The 16,318-nt window shown below is 47.6% G+C and overlaps 1 protein-coding gene across 1 annotated transcript in view; it reads left to right on the forward strand.

The window, feature by feature from the left end:
* The first annotated feature begins 11,088 nt into the window (after positions 1–11,088).
* The window catches only part of ARHGEF3 (Rho guanine nucleotide exchange factor 3), a 308,141-nt gene continuing 302,911 nt past the window's right edge, over positions 11,089–16,318 (forward strand). The window contains exon 1 of the mRNA XM_073574132.1: positions 11,089–11,322. Within this exon, the coding sequence (XP_073430233.1) occupies positions 11,285–11,322 (38 nt within the window). The 5' untranslated portion in view covers positions 11,089–11,284. The remainder of the gene's footprint in view (positions 11,323–16,318) is intronic.

Below are 16,318 nucleotides of genomic sequence, written 5' to 3' on the forward strand. Positions count from 1 at the left end.
GGAGCTCATTCTTAAGGAGCCAAGTGTTCTCCAGAGCGGACTTTGATCCTCTACATGGAACATTAATTTTATCCTTATGTGTTTCTTGCACTTGATTCTCTGCGTTTAATAAGGGTTCATACAGGCATCTGCGCCATTCGGAATGAGGATAGACCGCTAATGCACGGACTGGCCGCGGCTCTCCTGAACCAAGAGTGATCACTTCATGTATTTCTACAAAACTGTCCCGCTAGGGTCGGGAGAGCTGCGGTCAGTCCATGCATTGCAGTCCAGTCTTCGACCGATTTGCATGGATGGCTGAGCCTTAACTCTGTCTGCCTTAATGTGCCCCTGCCCATCCACATTCGACATGTCAATGGGACTGGCCAACTACGTGAATGATGATCTCCTGAAGCCACGGTCCCTCAGAACATACGTACTGTGACCTCCTACAGTCATTTTCACTGGAACTGATTTTCAGCAAACGAATATGAAGGTATCTGAACACTTCTCCCCACAAATGAAAGTAGGATTGATTGTTTTTTGTTTTCAGGGAAGATACGCTGATGCCTTGAACATTTGGTAGAATCTTCTTCTCTACCTGTTGGATACAAATGCATACAACACTTGAGCTGGACCACCTATTTTGAGATTGAATTTTGCCATCGGGACTTATTTCCTAAATAATGTATCTTTTGGCTCTTAGCATTGATGAGTAACTGAAGGGAATCATCAACAGCACAGAAACTAGCAGGAGCTTCATGGCATGGCTTTCCTTGAGTGACCAGTACTATGCAGCTGTACATCACCAAGCACAATGCAGAGCGTTAGATGGAGTGGTGTAAAGCCACCACCACCGGACTTTGGAGGAAACGTGTTCTGTGCAGTCATGGATCACACTTCTCTATCCGGCGTCTAATGTATGAGCTTGGGTTTGGTGAATACCAGGAGAACGTTGCCCTCCGACTGCATTGTGCCCACTGGACAGTTTGGTGGAGGAAGGATACTAGTATCAGAATGTTTTTCAGGGGTCGACATTGGTCCCTTAGCACAAGACCTTTTTGACAATTGTAGCTTCCAGTTGTGTGGGAACAGTTTGGAGAATTCCCTTTTCTCTTCCCTTTGACTGAGCCTGCGCCCAGTGCACACGGTCCATACAGACATGGTTGAGGGAGTCAGTCTGGTGTGGAAGAACATGACCGGCCGTACAAAGCCTGAACCTCACCCCCATCCAACAGCTTTGGTATGAACTAGAACAGAGAAAGGTCAAAAATTTCACACAGACACTTCCAATATCTTGTAGAAAGTCTTCCCAGAAAAGTAGAAGCTGCCACAGACTGGACCAACTCCATATTAATGCCTATGGATGTAGAATGGGAGGTCAGAAAAGCTCTTGTAGGGGCAATGTGGAAGTGTTCCAGTACTATTTACTGTATCATGTGTATATTACTTAACATGTAGAAACATCATCCACCTTAAAGGCGTGGTACACTACTTGGACAACCCCTTCTCATCCACCCTAGTTCCCCCATGTAAAATAATAATTCAGCTATACTCGTCTCTGATGCCCACCTCATTCCAGCAATATCAGCACTGGCTCTCTTGGGGCTCCCGTGACATTATGTCAAGATAGCCCTGCAGCCAGTCAGCGGCCGCTTTTCTCACTTCTTTCGGACTAAACTGACAGAAGAAAGGAGAGATGCTGCTCTGACATTTTCCGGATGTCAGTTACGTCCGAAAGAAGTGAGAGAAGGGGCTGCAGGGCTCTCCTGACATAATGTCACGTGAGCCCCGGGAGAGTAGAAGAGTGGCTGCAGCGGAAGTGAATATAACTTATATTATTTTACATGGGGGAACTCTGGTGGTTGAGAAGGTGTTTGATTAGCGGACAACCCTTTTAATATTGCAAATTGAGAGTTTAAGGTAGAATTTTCAGCTACGGTAAATTGTTTTTTAAGAACTTTTTTTTTGTGCAGAGGTTAAATCAATATCCTGCTGATCTCAACAAGATCCACCAGCAATCTCTTCTCCAGTTTCAGTCTGAGGTTCTTTTGATCCAAAAGAGAAAACTTTCCAGTTGACACAGTTGTCTTCTCGTGGCAGAAACTGAACTCAGCAGAGGATGTCATTTTATACTGTCTTTGTGGTTGGAGTGAAGTCGCTTGATATTTTTTTTTTTTTTTTTTTTTATATAGGAGAGTTTGGTTTTCACTTGTAAAGGTCGGAGATTCTCATCAGAGGGGTATTCCTGTTTCTAACCCTGTATCGACGGCTTCTGCAACCTCCGTGCTTCCTATAGTGACGCCCCTGCACTGACGTATCTTTATGGAATGTCCAAAAAATAGATTTTTGGGTGGGTTTTCCTATTAAAAATTTGGCATTATTGGAGCGTATGGCAGCGATTCTGTGGATGCTGCAGTTTTTGTGAGTGGGTCGCCTGCATCCTCTCCTTTCCTATCTTCCCACTTTTCTACCACGACGTGATATGATGAAAGTTCCGCTCAGTGTCCAAGGGTTAGTGCGGTAATGATGATAGAAATAGCTGACCCTGCAGGCGACGGATCTGCAGAATGTGGACAGGCAGGCAGCTGTTAGCAGGACATTGTGCGACAATGATCCGAATACTTCTCTGCCTGGCACCAGTGTGTAGGAGTGTGAAGCGTCATCTATTTGGCAGCAAAATTAATACGTTTAGTGAGCAGAAAAAAAAGGTTATGTAAGTACAGCGAAGCTTTCGAAGAGAACCTCATCACCTCTCCTGACATTTATTTATTTCTACTTAAATGCATTTATTTGGGGCTAAAAATCACTTTTGCACCTTGGCTTCATTAAAAATTTTGCACCATTTGGCATTTACTAACACTTTGTTTTCCTGTACATTCAACTTTGATGTGGTCTGTGGTCATAAATCAGCCGAGAAGAGCTCAGAAAAAGATAGATATGAGATTTACAAACTCTCCATCAAGCCATCATAAAGCGCTCACTGACGGATTCTCAGTTAACTCATGCTGCAGCCAGCAACATAGAGGCTATAGAAGGAAGCAATTTTTAATGAAACTGAATTACAAAAATTATCTTTAGCGGTAGTTACATGCATATAAGTATGAAAAAAAATGCCCGAAGATGGAAACCCCCTTTGAGAAATGTTTTTGATATGACGTTCCTGATGACTGTTCCACTAAACTTGACAATATGATTTTTAAAGCCGTTTTCTTGGACTGTGATGGCTTATACTTTTCGATAGGTTACCAATATCAGATCAGAAAGGGGGTCCTGACACCACAGCCGATCATTAAGGAGCAATGGTTTTCCGGTACCCTGGTAAACAATGAAGAGGATGCGGCATCTGCAGGGAGTGTCATGGCCCTTTGATCAGTTGATGGATGGAGGTGCCAGGAGTTGGACCCCCACCAATCGGATACTGAAGGTCTATACTAAAGGCCCTGTTACATTTAGCGATGCACCAGCGATCCCGACCATGATACGACCCGGTCAGGATCGCTGGTGCATCGCTAAATGGTTGCTATTGAGCTGCCAAATAGGCAGTACTCAGCAGCGACGCAGCAGCGGTCGTTACTTACCTGTTAGACGCGGCGATGATGACGTCCTCCGCCCACGTCCACGCGTCGCTCGTCGGCCCCAGCAGGAAGCGACCGCCGAGAAATGGACCAGGCCGATCTCGCGCGATCACCGATAACCAGCGGGGGAGCCGGTCGGAGGTGAGCATCACATGTAGCGATATCGCTAGCAATATGGCTGCTGCGCCACAAAATCGGTAACGCTTTAGCGATATCGCTATGTGTAAAGCCCCCTTAAGGATAAACCATCAATTTCCATTACAGTCCTGGAAAACCCCAATAAGGGGGATTTCCACCCAATAACATTGGACACACAGTAATAAATTAAAAGTGAAAGTCTGATAATTATGTTGTATTTACTCATGTCAGTATCTGCAATTTTGCAAATGTGGCAAAAGGAAATGCAGCCACAGTGATGGATTATTGAATTACCTTCTAAAAAAAAAATTAGCTGAAAGAGATGCTGTTACATATGGCAGTGGTGTCTGGTGTCGTATTATTGTAGAAATGGTGGTTCTGGTGACATTCATTTAGTGATGGTTGAACCATCATCATCACTACATGATTACAAAACTAAAATCATCATCACTACATAAATAGAACACCAGAGCCATCAATAGTAAATACAGTAAATAGGTCACTAAAATCACTTGGTACATGAATATATCTACAGATCCAAAATAAGTACATAAATGCGTCACCAGAACCACCATCAGTACGTGAATGCATCATACGAACCTCCGGCAGTAAATACAGATGCTTCTCACAAAATTAGAATATCATTAAAAAGTTAATTTATTTTCAGTTCTTCAATACAAAAAGTGAAACTCATATATTATACAGAGTCATTACTTTATAACACCAGATAGAAAAATGATTTTAAAATCCAAAATGTTGGCCTACTGAAATGTATGTTCAGTAAATGCACTCAATACTTGGTCGGGGCTCCTATTGTATCAATTACTGCATCAATGTGGCGTGGCAGGAGGCGATCAGCCTGTGGCACTGCTGAGGGGTTATGGAAGCCCAGGTTGCTTTGATAGCAGCCTTCAGCTCGTCTGCATTGTTGGGTCTGGTGTCTCCTCTTCCTCTTGACAATACCCCATAGATTCTCTATGTGATTAAGGTCAGGCGAGTTTGCTGCCAATCAAGCACAGTGATACTGTTGTGTGTACACCAGGTATTGGTACTTTTGGCAGTGTGGACAGGTGCCAAGTCCTGCTGGAGAATGACATTTCCATCTCCAATAAGCTTGTCGGCAGAGGGAAGCATGAAGTGCTCTAAAATTTCCTGGTAGACGGCTGCGCTGACTTTGGTCTTGATAAAACACAGTGGACCTACACCAGCAGATGACATGGCTCCCCAAACCATCACTGATTGTGGAAACTTCACACTAGACCTCCAGCAGCTTGGATTGTGGCCTCTCCACTCTTCCTCCAGACTCTGGGACTGTGATTTCCAAATGAAATGCAAAATTTACTTTCATCAGAAAACAACACCTTGGACCCCTGAGCAACAGCCCAGTTTTTTGTCTCCTTGGCCCAGGTAAGACGCTTCTGGCGTTGTCTATTGGTCATGAGTGGCTTGACACAAGGAATGTGACACTTGTAGCCCATGTCCTGAAGACGTCTGTGTGTGGTGACTCTTGAAGCAATGAATCCAGCAGCAGTCCACTCCTTGTGAATCTCTCCCAAATTTTTGAATGGCCTTTTGTTAACAATCCTTTCAAGGTTGCGGTTATCCTGGTTGGTTGTGCACCTTTTTCTACCACTCTTTTTCATTCCACTCTACTTTCCATTAATATGCTTGGATACAGCACTCTGTGAACAGCCAGCTTCTTTAGCAATGACCTTTTGTAGCTTCCCCTCCTTGTGGAGTGTGTCAGTGACTGCTTCCAAGCCATCTGTCAAGTCAGCAGTCTTCCCCATGATTGTGGAGCCTACTAAAATAGACTAAGGGACCTTTTTAAATGCTTAGAAAGCTTTTGCAGGTGTTTTTTGTTAATTATTCCAATTTACTAAGATTATGGCTTTTGGGTTTTCATTGGCTGTAAGCCATAATCATCAACATTAACAGAAATAAACACGTGAAATAGATCACTCTGTGTGTAATGACTCTATATAATATGAGTTTCACTTTTTGTATTGAAGAACTGAAATAACTTAACTTTTTGATGATATTCTAATTTTGTGACAAGCTCCTGTATATACAACAGTAGCATCATCAGTACATGAATACATCACCAGAACCACCATCAGTGCATGAATGCATCACCATAAGTACATAACTACATGATCAAGCTTAGTACTGCAATCAATTTTATTGTCATGTCAGCCCTATATCTATTTGTATGGCATGACCCTACACCTCCTAGTATGCCCAATGGTAAGGAGATGCTGGGGTTATTATCAGTTATTATCAGACTGTAGACCATTCAGGAGCCACGGTACTGCTGAGATACAGGCAGGATCACAAATAAAAGATTTATATTCAGAAACCTTATATTTGGGTTACTTCTCTGATTGGAGTTGTTCTTTTTTTCACATCCACATCTCGTCTCTGCAGACTTCTCTCTTCTCCGGTCTTCTGCAGCACATCCCGAACCGGTACCCTCAAAAATAAGAGTGTTATTAAAATGCCCTCTGCATAAAAATATCTTTCTATACCATGCCCTAAATAAACCTTCTATTGTATATGACCTCTACACTGTCTGCCCGTATGAAATACACTCGCCACACTGTCCACTTTAATGATCAATAAATAACCACCCAACTGTCTGCCATTATCTCTATATATAAAACTGAATGTATGTATGTGTGTGTATCACCAACCAATCACAAAGCATCTTTCATTTCACCAGAGCTGTTTAAAAGAAGCTGAGCTGTGATTGGTTCCTATGAGCAACAGATTTCTCACTCCACAACACCTCAGCAGACACAGACCAGGTGGGAGGAGAAATCTATCATCCCCGGGAACATAAGATCCCAGCCATTGCCCCTCCAGAAAGGAGCAGAGGACACATGACAGAAATGAATCCCCCCTCCCCTCCGTGCCCATATCCCCATCACACATCCTCCATCCCATAGGCATATCATCCCTCTTAAAGGGATCCCCGTTATGGAAGTCAGGGCAATTCCACTCAGCGCTCTGGTTCTGACCCCAGGCCTCTCTTAAAGGGATCTATGGTATGGTTTAGGGTAAATCCCTCAGCGATCTGATTCTCACCCCAGGCTTCTATTAAATGGATAATTGGTATGGAAGTCAGGGCAAATCCACTCAGTGCTCTGGTTCTGACGCCAGGCCTCTCTTAAAGGGATCACCGGTGGGATATTAGGGGTAGTTATCTGGTGGCTCTGGCTGACGGGATGATGTGGGATATTAGGGGTAGAAGTCTGGTGGCTCTGACAGGATGATGTGGGATATATGGGCAGCACGGTGGCTCAGTGGTTAGCCACTGGGGTCCTGGGTTCGTATCCCACCAAGGACAACATCTGCAAGGAGTTTGTATGTTCTCCCCGTGTTTGCGTGGGTTTCCTCCGGGCACTCCGGTTTCCTCCCACACTCCAAAGACATACTGATAGGGAATTTAGATTGTGTGCCCCATCAGGGACAGTGATGAAAATGTGTGCAAATTGTAAAGCGCTGCGGAATATGTTAGCGCTATATAAAAATAAAGATTATTATTATTATATTAGGGGTAGTAGTCCGGTGGCTCTGACGGGATGATGTGGGATATTAGGGGTAGTAATCCGGCGGCTGTGACGGGATGATGTGGGATATTAGGGGTAGTAGTCCGGTGGCTCTGGCTGACGGGTTGATGTGGGATATTAGGGGTAGAAGTCTGGTGGCTCTGACGGGATGATGTGGGATATTAGGGGTAGAAGTCCGGTGGCTCTGACGGGATGATGTGGGATATTAGGGGTAGTAATCCGGCGGCTGTGACGGGATGATGTGGGATATTAGGGGTAGTAGTCCGGTGGCTCTGGCTGACGGGTTGATGTGGGATATTAGGGGTAGAAGTCTGGTGGCTCTGACGGGATGATGTGGGATATTAGGGGTAGAAGTCTGGTGGCTCTGACGGGATGATGTGGGATATTAGGGGTAGTAATCCGGCGGCTGTGACGGGATGATGTGGGATATTAGGGGTAGTAGTCCGGTGGCTCTGGCTGACGGGTTGATGTGGGATATTAGGGGTAGTAGTCCGGTGGCTCTGACGGGATGATGTGGGATATTAGGGGTAGAAGTCCGGTGGCTCTGACGGGATGATGTGGGATATTAGGGGTAGTAATCCGGCGGCTGTGACGGGATGATGTGGGATATTAGGGGTAGTAGTCCGGTGGCTCTGGCTGACGGGTTGATGTGGGATATTAGGGGTAGAAGTCTGGTGGCTCTGACGGGATGATGTGGGATATTAGGGGTAGAAGTCTGGTGGCTCTGACGGGATGATGTGGGATATTAGGGGTAGTAGTCCGGTGGCTCTAACGGGATGATGTGGGATATTAGGGGTAGTAATCCGGCGGCTGTGACGGGATGATGAGGGATATTAGTAGTCTGGTGGCTCTGGCTGATGGGTTGATGTGGGATATTAGTGGTAGTTGTCCGGTAGCTCTGGCTGATGGGTGATGTGGGATATTATAGTGAATGTGGCTATTCACCCCATTCTGGAGTGGGCGGGGCTATACACTCAGCTTTATATATATATATAGATATAATCATTATAATTTGTTATAACTAACCATAGTTAGTTACTATGCCCGGGCAGCGCCGGGCTCTTCAGCTAGTCAGATATAACGGCAACACGAGCTGCCCTTATGAACCATGCACTATTCTCATGGTCCCTATTCATTAGTTAAATAGTGTAATAAAAATAAAAAAAGAATATGCTCACCTTAACTTGGCTGCCTGCCCAGCACCGCCACCATCATCTCTTCTATGAAGAGAAGCAGTGGTCACCGAATGGCGTGCACCATCACCGTCAGTGCGCAGGCAGGAAGTGGCCTGCGTTCTGATGGAGTCACTGGCGAAGCATGGAGCAGATTACAGCTCCTCTGCTCCTGTCCTGGGTGGCGCTCACTTCTATTGTATTTGTGTCTGAGAGATGCGAATACACAATTGAGTTCAGGGAAGGAGCGACAGCCAGGGCACAGGCAGAGAGGGGTGAGCAGTGTCAGACCCAGCCATCAATGTGCTGAATGCCTGCAGTTAAGGGAGGACGCCAGGCAGCCGCAGGCATTCAGCAATACCAAATGGTACTTTTCCCCCAAATGCATTCCCCTTGGGCAGACAGGAGGTAGTGCCCTAGGCAGGTGCCTACCATTGGTTCCAGCCCTGAGTGACATCACCGTGTGCGATAACCATCTCCAGAGACATCACTATGTAGTGGGCACGATCTGCGGCACCTTTCTGAGATACTTCTGAATGAACTGTGAATTCTTTGAGGACCACCGAGCTGGGAATTGGGAATGGTGTTGTGTGGGAAGGGTCAGGGGACAAAGTGGCTGTTACTTATGGGGATGGTAACGGAATGAGAATTCTATAGTTGGCACTTTCAGGGCACTAGCTTTCTTTTAATAGACCCCCTAAGGCTACATTTCCACGACGAGCTTTTTTGAGTTTTTCTAACCAGGAATTAATCCGCACAGCAAGAAAATGCATTCATTGTGCACAAGCCTGTGTGAACTGCCGCCTAAGGCCGGAGTCACACTAGCGATAAAATCGGACGAATGCGATGCGATAAAAAACAGCTGACGAAGGCTTCCGAAACGCGCGTAGGGGCGGGCACGTTGGTGCAGTACACCCCTGATCCCTTCTGTGTGCATGCTTTCAGGTACAGTTCCATCATGGAGTACTTCCATAACTCGGGCTAATGATTGTCCATCTGATTGATGGTTATACACACTTGTGTTATTTACCGGGCTAATACATTGCCCATCTAATATGATTGGTATACACACTTGTGCAGTTTATTCTATGCTGCACTGACAGCAAGATTTGTATTCCTACTATATTGTTTGTTCTCGCACACCAGACCATTTGGTCTGTACATTCGGGTCATACAAGAGGACACCGCTACATCGCTAATATTGTTCTACTGGAGACCCATGTCCTCTCCCTTCCCTGTATTTAATGTATTTTATCACTTTGGGCAATTAATAAAGTATTTGAATATTTTTTTTAGACCTGCGGATTGTCCTCTTTCTTTTTTGCTACACATATGACGATCGGTCTTTCATTCGTCCCTTACTGGCAGTAGTGGTGATCCACTAGGACCAGAGATATTTAACAACTACTATGCTGTTTTTCTCCATTAGCTGCTGCTATTACTGGTGCACTAAGGGGCAGAGTACATAGGTTTAGGTGTTTCCACTACGGAAACGCATTTAGGCTATGTACCCACAGATGCAGAAAATTCCTGACAAAAAACCGGACTACTTCCCAGAAAACGCCTGTTTTTTCCGCGATTTTTTTCCGGAGCATCCCCATTCTTATATAGTTAGAAATGCAGATTTTTCTGTGAAATTAATGAGCGTGCTGCGTTTTTTACCGCAATGTGTTTTTTTCACGGAAAAAACGCATCAATATGCACAAAAAGTGCGAAATTCATTCAAATGAATGGGATGCTTCTTGTAAGCGTTTTTTAAGCGTTTTTGCCGGTAAAAACACTTTAAAAAAGTGAAAAAACTGCTTAGGCTGTGTGCACACGCTGCGGATCCGCAGGCAGTGTACAGCACCATGTTAGCCAATGGGTTTTCAATTCCACTGTGCATATGCTGCGGATTTCTCTGCACGGATTTGCTGTGGTTTCCAATCAGCAGCACGTCACTTCTTTGTGCGGAATCTGCAGCGGTTTTACACCTGCTCCATTGTCCAGGTGTCAAACCGCGGGGGGGGAACCGCATGGCTCTTGACCTGCTGATTTTCCAAAATCCGCACCGAAAAATCCGCCACTGTGTGCACTCACTCTAAATCAACATGTGCGTGTTTCACCTGTGGATTTTCTTCATCTAATTGAAGTTTATGGGGAAAACTCAGCGTTCCCACAAGAGAAATTGCCGTGTTGCAGATCTGAAACTCACATCACAGCTCGGGTCATCCTGAGGGAAAAAAGAGCAGCGGTCAAGAGATCGCTAGAAATCCCATCTACTCGGCTGCAGCTGAAGACGCGAGGTTCTTGACTCCGTGAAAATACAGAGCGTCAAAAACTATCTATTATTTATCTATTATCTATCTATTATTTATCTATTATCTATCTATTATTTATCTATTATCTATCTATTATTTATCTATTTATCTATCTATTTATCTATCTATCTATCATCTATCTCATCTATCTATCTGTCTATCTATTAATCTATTATCTATCTGTCTATCTATTAATCTATTATCTATCTATCTGTCTATCTATTTATCTATCTCTATATCCATCTATTATCTATCCATTATCTCTCTCTCTATCTATCTGTCTGTCTGTCTTTCTGTCTGTCTCAGCCTCTCCCTCTCTGCCCCTTACGCCGGTGAGTCTGGGCGGTAGTCCCGGGTGTCAGGACCGGGCAGGAGGAGGGCGCAGGCGGGGTTTGGTGCTCGCCCTGTGGGCAGAGTTACAGGACAGCTCTCGGTGTGTACGGCGGCGCTTCCTCTCCCGAGTGCCCCGGAGTTATAGAGCCGCCGCCGGGGCTGAAGTGCGGGCAGTGACCGGCGGAGCCTCCAGCGCAGCCGGCGCCGCTCTCATGCATCACGGAGGAGACCTGAGCCGTGCGGCGGAGAGGTGAGAGCAGCGGGCAGAGCCGCCCGCGGGGACTACAGCGCCCAGCAGCTCCGCGCTGCTCCCGGGGGGCTGGGCTCTCCTCATATTCCCGGTGTGACTGGTGTGATGGCGGCAGGTATTTATAGAGATATAGACATATAAATAGTCATAATTAATGCAGCGTATACACCCAGGTGAGGCGCCATGTATCCTATACACAGGTGTCCTGGCGGCGGCGTTCTCTGTCATGTGAGGGCTTTACAGAAATTGCTCAGAATCTGTCAGAGACCCCACATTAAGAAACAGCAAAAGTTTTAGTCAGGAGTCAGGCCAATCACAGGACGGATGGCGCTGCGGTGCCTGTAGCCTGGCGGTGCCCAAGCCCTGCCATTCCTGTAACCTTGTGATGCCCGTAGTCCTGCGATTCCTGTAACCTTGTGATGCTTGTGGCCCTGCGATGCCCGTAGCCCTGTGGTGCTCGTAACCCTGTGATGCCCATAGCTTTGTGATGCCCATAGCCCTGTGATGCTCGTAGCCCTGTGATGCTCGTAGCCCTGTGATGCCCGTAGCCCTGTGATGCCCGTAGCTTTGTGATGCCCGTAGCCCTGTGATGCTCGTAGCCCTGTGATGCCCGTAGCCCTGCGGTGCCCGTAGCCCTGTGGTGCTCATAGCCCTATGATGCTCGTAGCCCTGTGATGCCCGTAGCTTTGTGGTGCTCGTAGCCCTGCGATGCTCGTAGCCCTGTGGTGCTCGTAACCCTGTGATGCCCGTAGCCCTGTGATGCCCGTAGCCCTGTGGTGTTCGTAACCCTGTGATGCCCATAGCTTTGTGATGCCCGTAGCCCTGTGATGCTCGTAGCCCTGTGATGCCCGTAGCCCTGTGGTGTTCGTAACCCTGTGATGCCCGTAGCCCTGTGATGCCCGTAGCCCTGTGGTGCTCATAACCCTGTGATGCCCATAGCTTTGTGATGCCCGTAGCCCTGTGATGCTCATAGCCCTGTGATGCCCGTAGCCCTGTGGTGCTCATAGCCCTATGATGCTCGTAGCCCTATGATGCTCGTAGCCCTGTGATGCCCGTAGCCCTGTGATGCCCGTAGCCCTATGATGCTAGTAGCCCTATGATGCTCGTAGCCCTGTGATGCCCGTAGCCCTGTGATGCCCGTAGCCCTGTGATGCCCATAGCTTTGTGATGCCCGTAGCCCTGTGATGCTCGTAGCCCTGTGATGCCCGTAGCCCTGCGGTGCCCGTAGCCCTGTGGTGCTCATAGCCCTATGATGCTCGTAGCCCTGTGATGCCCGTAGCTTTGTGGTGCTCGTAGCCCTGCGATGCCCGTAGCCCTGCGGTGCCCATAGCCCTGTGATGCCCGTAGCCCTGTGATGCCCGTAGCCCTGTGGTGCTCGTAACCCTGTGATGCCCATAGCTTTGTGATGCCCGTAGCTTTGTGGTGCTCGTAGCCCTGCGGTGCCCGTAGCCCTGTGGTGCTCATAGCCCTATGATGCTCGTAGCCCTGTGATGCCCGTAGCCCTGTGATGCCCGTAGCCCTGTGGTGCTTGTAACCCTGTGATGCCCATAGCTTTGTGATGCCCGTAGCCCTGTGATGCTCGTAGCCCTGTGATGCCCGTAGCCCTGCGGTGCCCGTAGCCCTGTGGTGCTCATAGCCCTATGATGCTCGTAGCCCTGTGATGCCCGTAGCTTTGTGGTGCTCGTAGCCCTGCGATGCCCATAGCTTTGTGGTGCTCGTAGCCCTGCGATGCCCATAGCTTTGTGATGCCCATAGCCCTGTGATGTCCGTAGCGCTGCGGTTCCTGTAGCCCTGTGATGCTTGAGGCCCTGCGGGTTCCGTAACACTGTGATGCCCATAGCTTTATGATGCCCGTAGCCCTGTGATGCCCATAGCCCTGTGATGTCTGTAGCGCTGCGGTTCCTGTAGCACTGCGATGCCCGTAGCCCTCTGATGCTTGTGGCCCTGCGGGTTCCGTAACACTGTGATGCCCAGTGCCCCGTGATGGTGCCCATTCTCTATACACCTCAAATCTGAATGTAGGAAAAAAAATGTAGGAAAATCCACAGCGATCTCATGCAGATTTTGGTTTAGATTTGGCTAAAAAATAAAAATGTGTGGGGAGTGAGGCTGCCCCTTGTCAGCGTTACTGGAACAACCATGAAAAGAAGAGAAACCCGCCCGGATTTCCAGAAAACTTGTCAAATTTTCTGTGCGTCGTAGAAGCCTCCTGCCAATAAGCGCTACCTTAACTGGGGGTACAAAAAGTCACGTCATCTGCTACAATATCACATTTGTGTAAAAAATGTAGATGTACATAAAATCCCCCCAAGGGGAACTGGCAAACATTTGTGCAAAATGGTTTTTCAAATTTTTTTTATAAAGTTGCAATTGATGAATTAGAACATCTGAAAATTCCAGATCGCATCCACAACGGTGAATAGAAAATAACAAAAAACAACAGGCAAACACAAATAGAATAGAGTTTAAAAGAGACGCAAATGAAAAACAGCAAAAAAAAGACAGCAAACCCTAAACAAAAAAACACAATACAATAATGAATCGGGCCCTAAATGATCGCAGCTGATTCTTTCTCTGAGGTGAAACAATTCTGTTTTCAGACATGTTTTACCTCATAGAAAGCAGCTGCGATCCCTTGTTGTAATGTCTGTAAACTCTCGTTTGCTTCCTCCCCTGCCCAGGAGCTGTGGTATGATCAGAACCATGTCCCTGCACGGTCAGACACGGCCATTACACAGTACAGCAGGGGCACATTTATAAGATTATCTCAGCACAGGAACATTTTATTAAACATGTCCAATTGTGGAAGTTATTATTATTCCAAGGTCTATTGATTAAAATGGACTTTGTTCCAGGGGAAATAATCCCCTTAAATTGAATTTTCTATCTATATAGGCAAAAAAGAAAATCAGATAACTTTCTGTTTTCACACTGGCTCTTAGGCCTTATCAGGGCCGGTATCAGCACCCGGGCAAGTTCCGGGGCCTTAAGCAGGTCGGGGGGCTCATTCACTGTTGGGGACACCGGCGTGCTATGAGGGCCTAGTGCCAGCTCCCGAAAGTGAGCTCTCATCGCTTGCTCAGGGCCATGGTACTTGCAATACTTACCTCTCCCCGTTCCTCCTCTGCAGCGACTTCTGCGTCTTCTGACTCTGTGATGTTTCAGGTCAGAGGACACGTTGACATGACTAGTGTGCGGCCATTATATATGGAGTAATAAACAGTATGTGGCCCATCATATATTGAAACATATGGGGCCCATCATATATGGAGCAATATATATGGCTCATCATTTACTGTATGGAGCATTATATGGGGCCCATTATACTGTATGGAGCAATATATGGGGTTCATTATACTGTTTGGAGAATTATATGGGGCTCATCATTCTCTGTGGAGCAATATATGGGGCTCATTATACTGTATGGGGCATTATATGGGGTCCATTATTCTGTATGGAGCAATATTTAGGCCTCATTATTCTGTATGGAGCATTATATGGGGTCCATTATTCTGTATGGAGCAATATATGGGATCCATTATTCTGTATTGAGCATTATATGGGGCCCATTATTCTGTATGGGGCAATATATGGCCCTCATTATTCTGTATGGATCATTATATGGGGTCCATTCTGTATGGAGCATTATATGGGGTCCATTATTCTGTATGGAGCAATATATGGGCCTCATTATTCTGTATGGAGCATTATATGGGGTCCATTATTTTTTATGGATCATTATATGGGGTCCATTATTCTGTATTCTAACTCCCGGCCCCGCTCCTCCAGCTGATAGCTGATAACTCCTGGCCCCGCTCCTCCAGCTGATAGCTGATAACTCCTGGCCCCGCTCCTCCAGCTGATAGCTGATAACTCCTGGCCCCGCTCCTCCAGCTGATAGCTGATAACTCCTGGCCCCGCTCCTCCAGCTGATAGCTGATAACTCCTGGCCCCACTCCTCCAGCTGATAGCTGATAACTCCTGGCCCCACTCCTCCAGCTGATAGCTGATAACTCCTGGCCTCGCTCCTCAAGCTGATAACACCCGGCCCCGCTCCTCCAGCTGACAGCTGATAACTCCCGGCCCTGCTTCTCCAGCTGATAGCTGATAACTCCTGGCCCCGCTTCTCCAGCTGATAGCTGATAACTCATGGCCTCACTCCTCCAGCTGATAGCTTGATAACTCCCGGCCCCGCTCCTCCAGCTGATAGCTTGATAACTCCCGGCCCCGCTCCTCCAGCTGATAGCTTGATAACTCCCGGCCCTGCTCCTCCAGCTGATAGCTGATAACTCCCGGCCCCGCTCCTCCAGCTGATAGCTGATAACTCCCGGCCCCGCTCCTCCAGCTGATAGCTGATAACTCCCGGCCCCGCTCCTCCAGCTGATAACTCCCGGCCCTGCTCCTCCAGCTGATAGCTGATAACTCCCGGCCCTGCTCCTCCAGCTGATAGCTGATAACTCCCGGCCCCGCTCCTCCAGCTGATAACTCCCGGCCCCGCTCCTCCAGCTGATATCTGATAACTCCCGGCCCCGCTCCTCCAACTGATAGCTGATAACTCCCGGCCCCGCTCCTCCAGCTGATAGCTGATAACTCCCGGCCCCGCTCCTCCAGCTGATAGCTGATAAACTCCCGGCCCTGCTCCTCCAGCTGATAGCTGATAACTCCCGGCCCCGCTCCTCCAGCTGATAACTCCCGGCCCCGCTCCTCCAACTGATAGCTGATAACTCCCGGCCCCGCTCCTCCAACTGATAGCTTGATAACTCTTGGCCCCGCTCCTCCAGCTGATAGCTGATAACTCCCGGCCCCGCTCCTCCAGCTGATAGCTGATAACTCCCGGCCCCGCTCCTCCAGCTGATAGCTGATAACTCCCGGCCCCGCTCCTCCAGCTGATAACTCCCGGCCCCGCTCCTCCAACTGATAGCTTGATAACTCTTGGCCCCGCTCCTCCAGCTGATAGCTGATAACTCCCGGCCCCGCTCCTCCAGCTGATAGCTGA

Source organism: Dendrobates tinctorius, unplaced genomic scaffold (assembly GCF_039654945.1).
Source record: "Dendrobates tinctorius isolate UK_male_01 unplaced genomic scaffold, ASM3965494v1 ptg000038l, whole genome shotgun sequence".
NCBI lineage: Eukaryota > Metazoa > Chordata > Amphibia > Anura > Dendrobatidae > Dendrobates > Dendrobates tinctorius.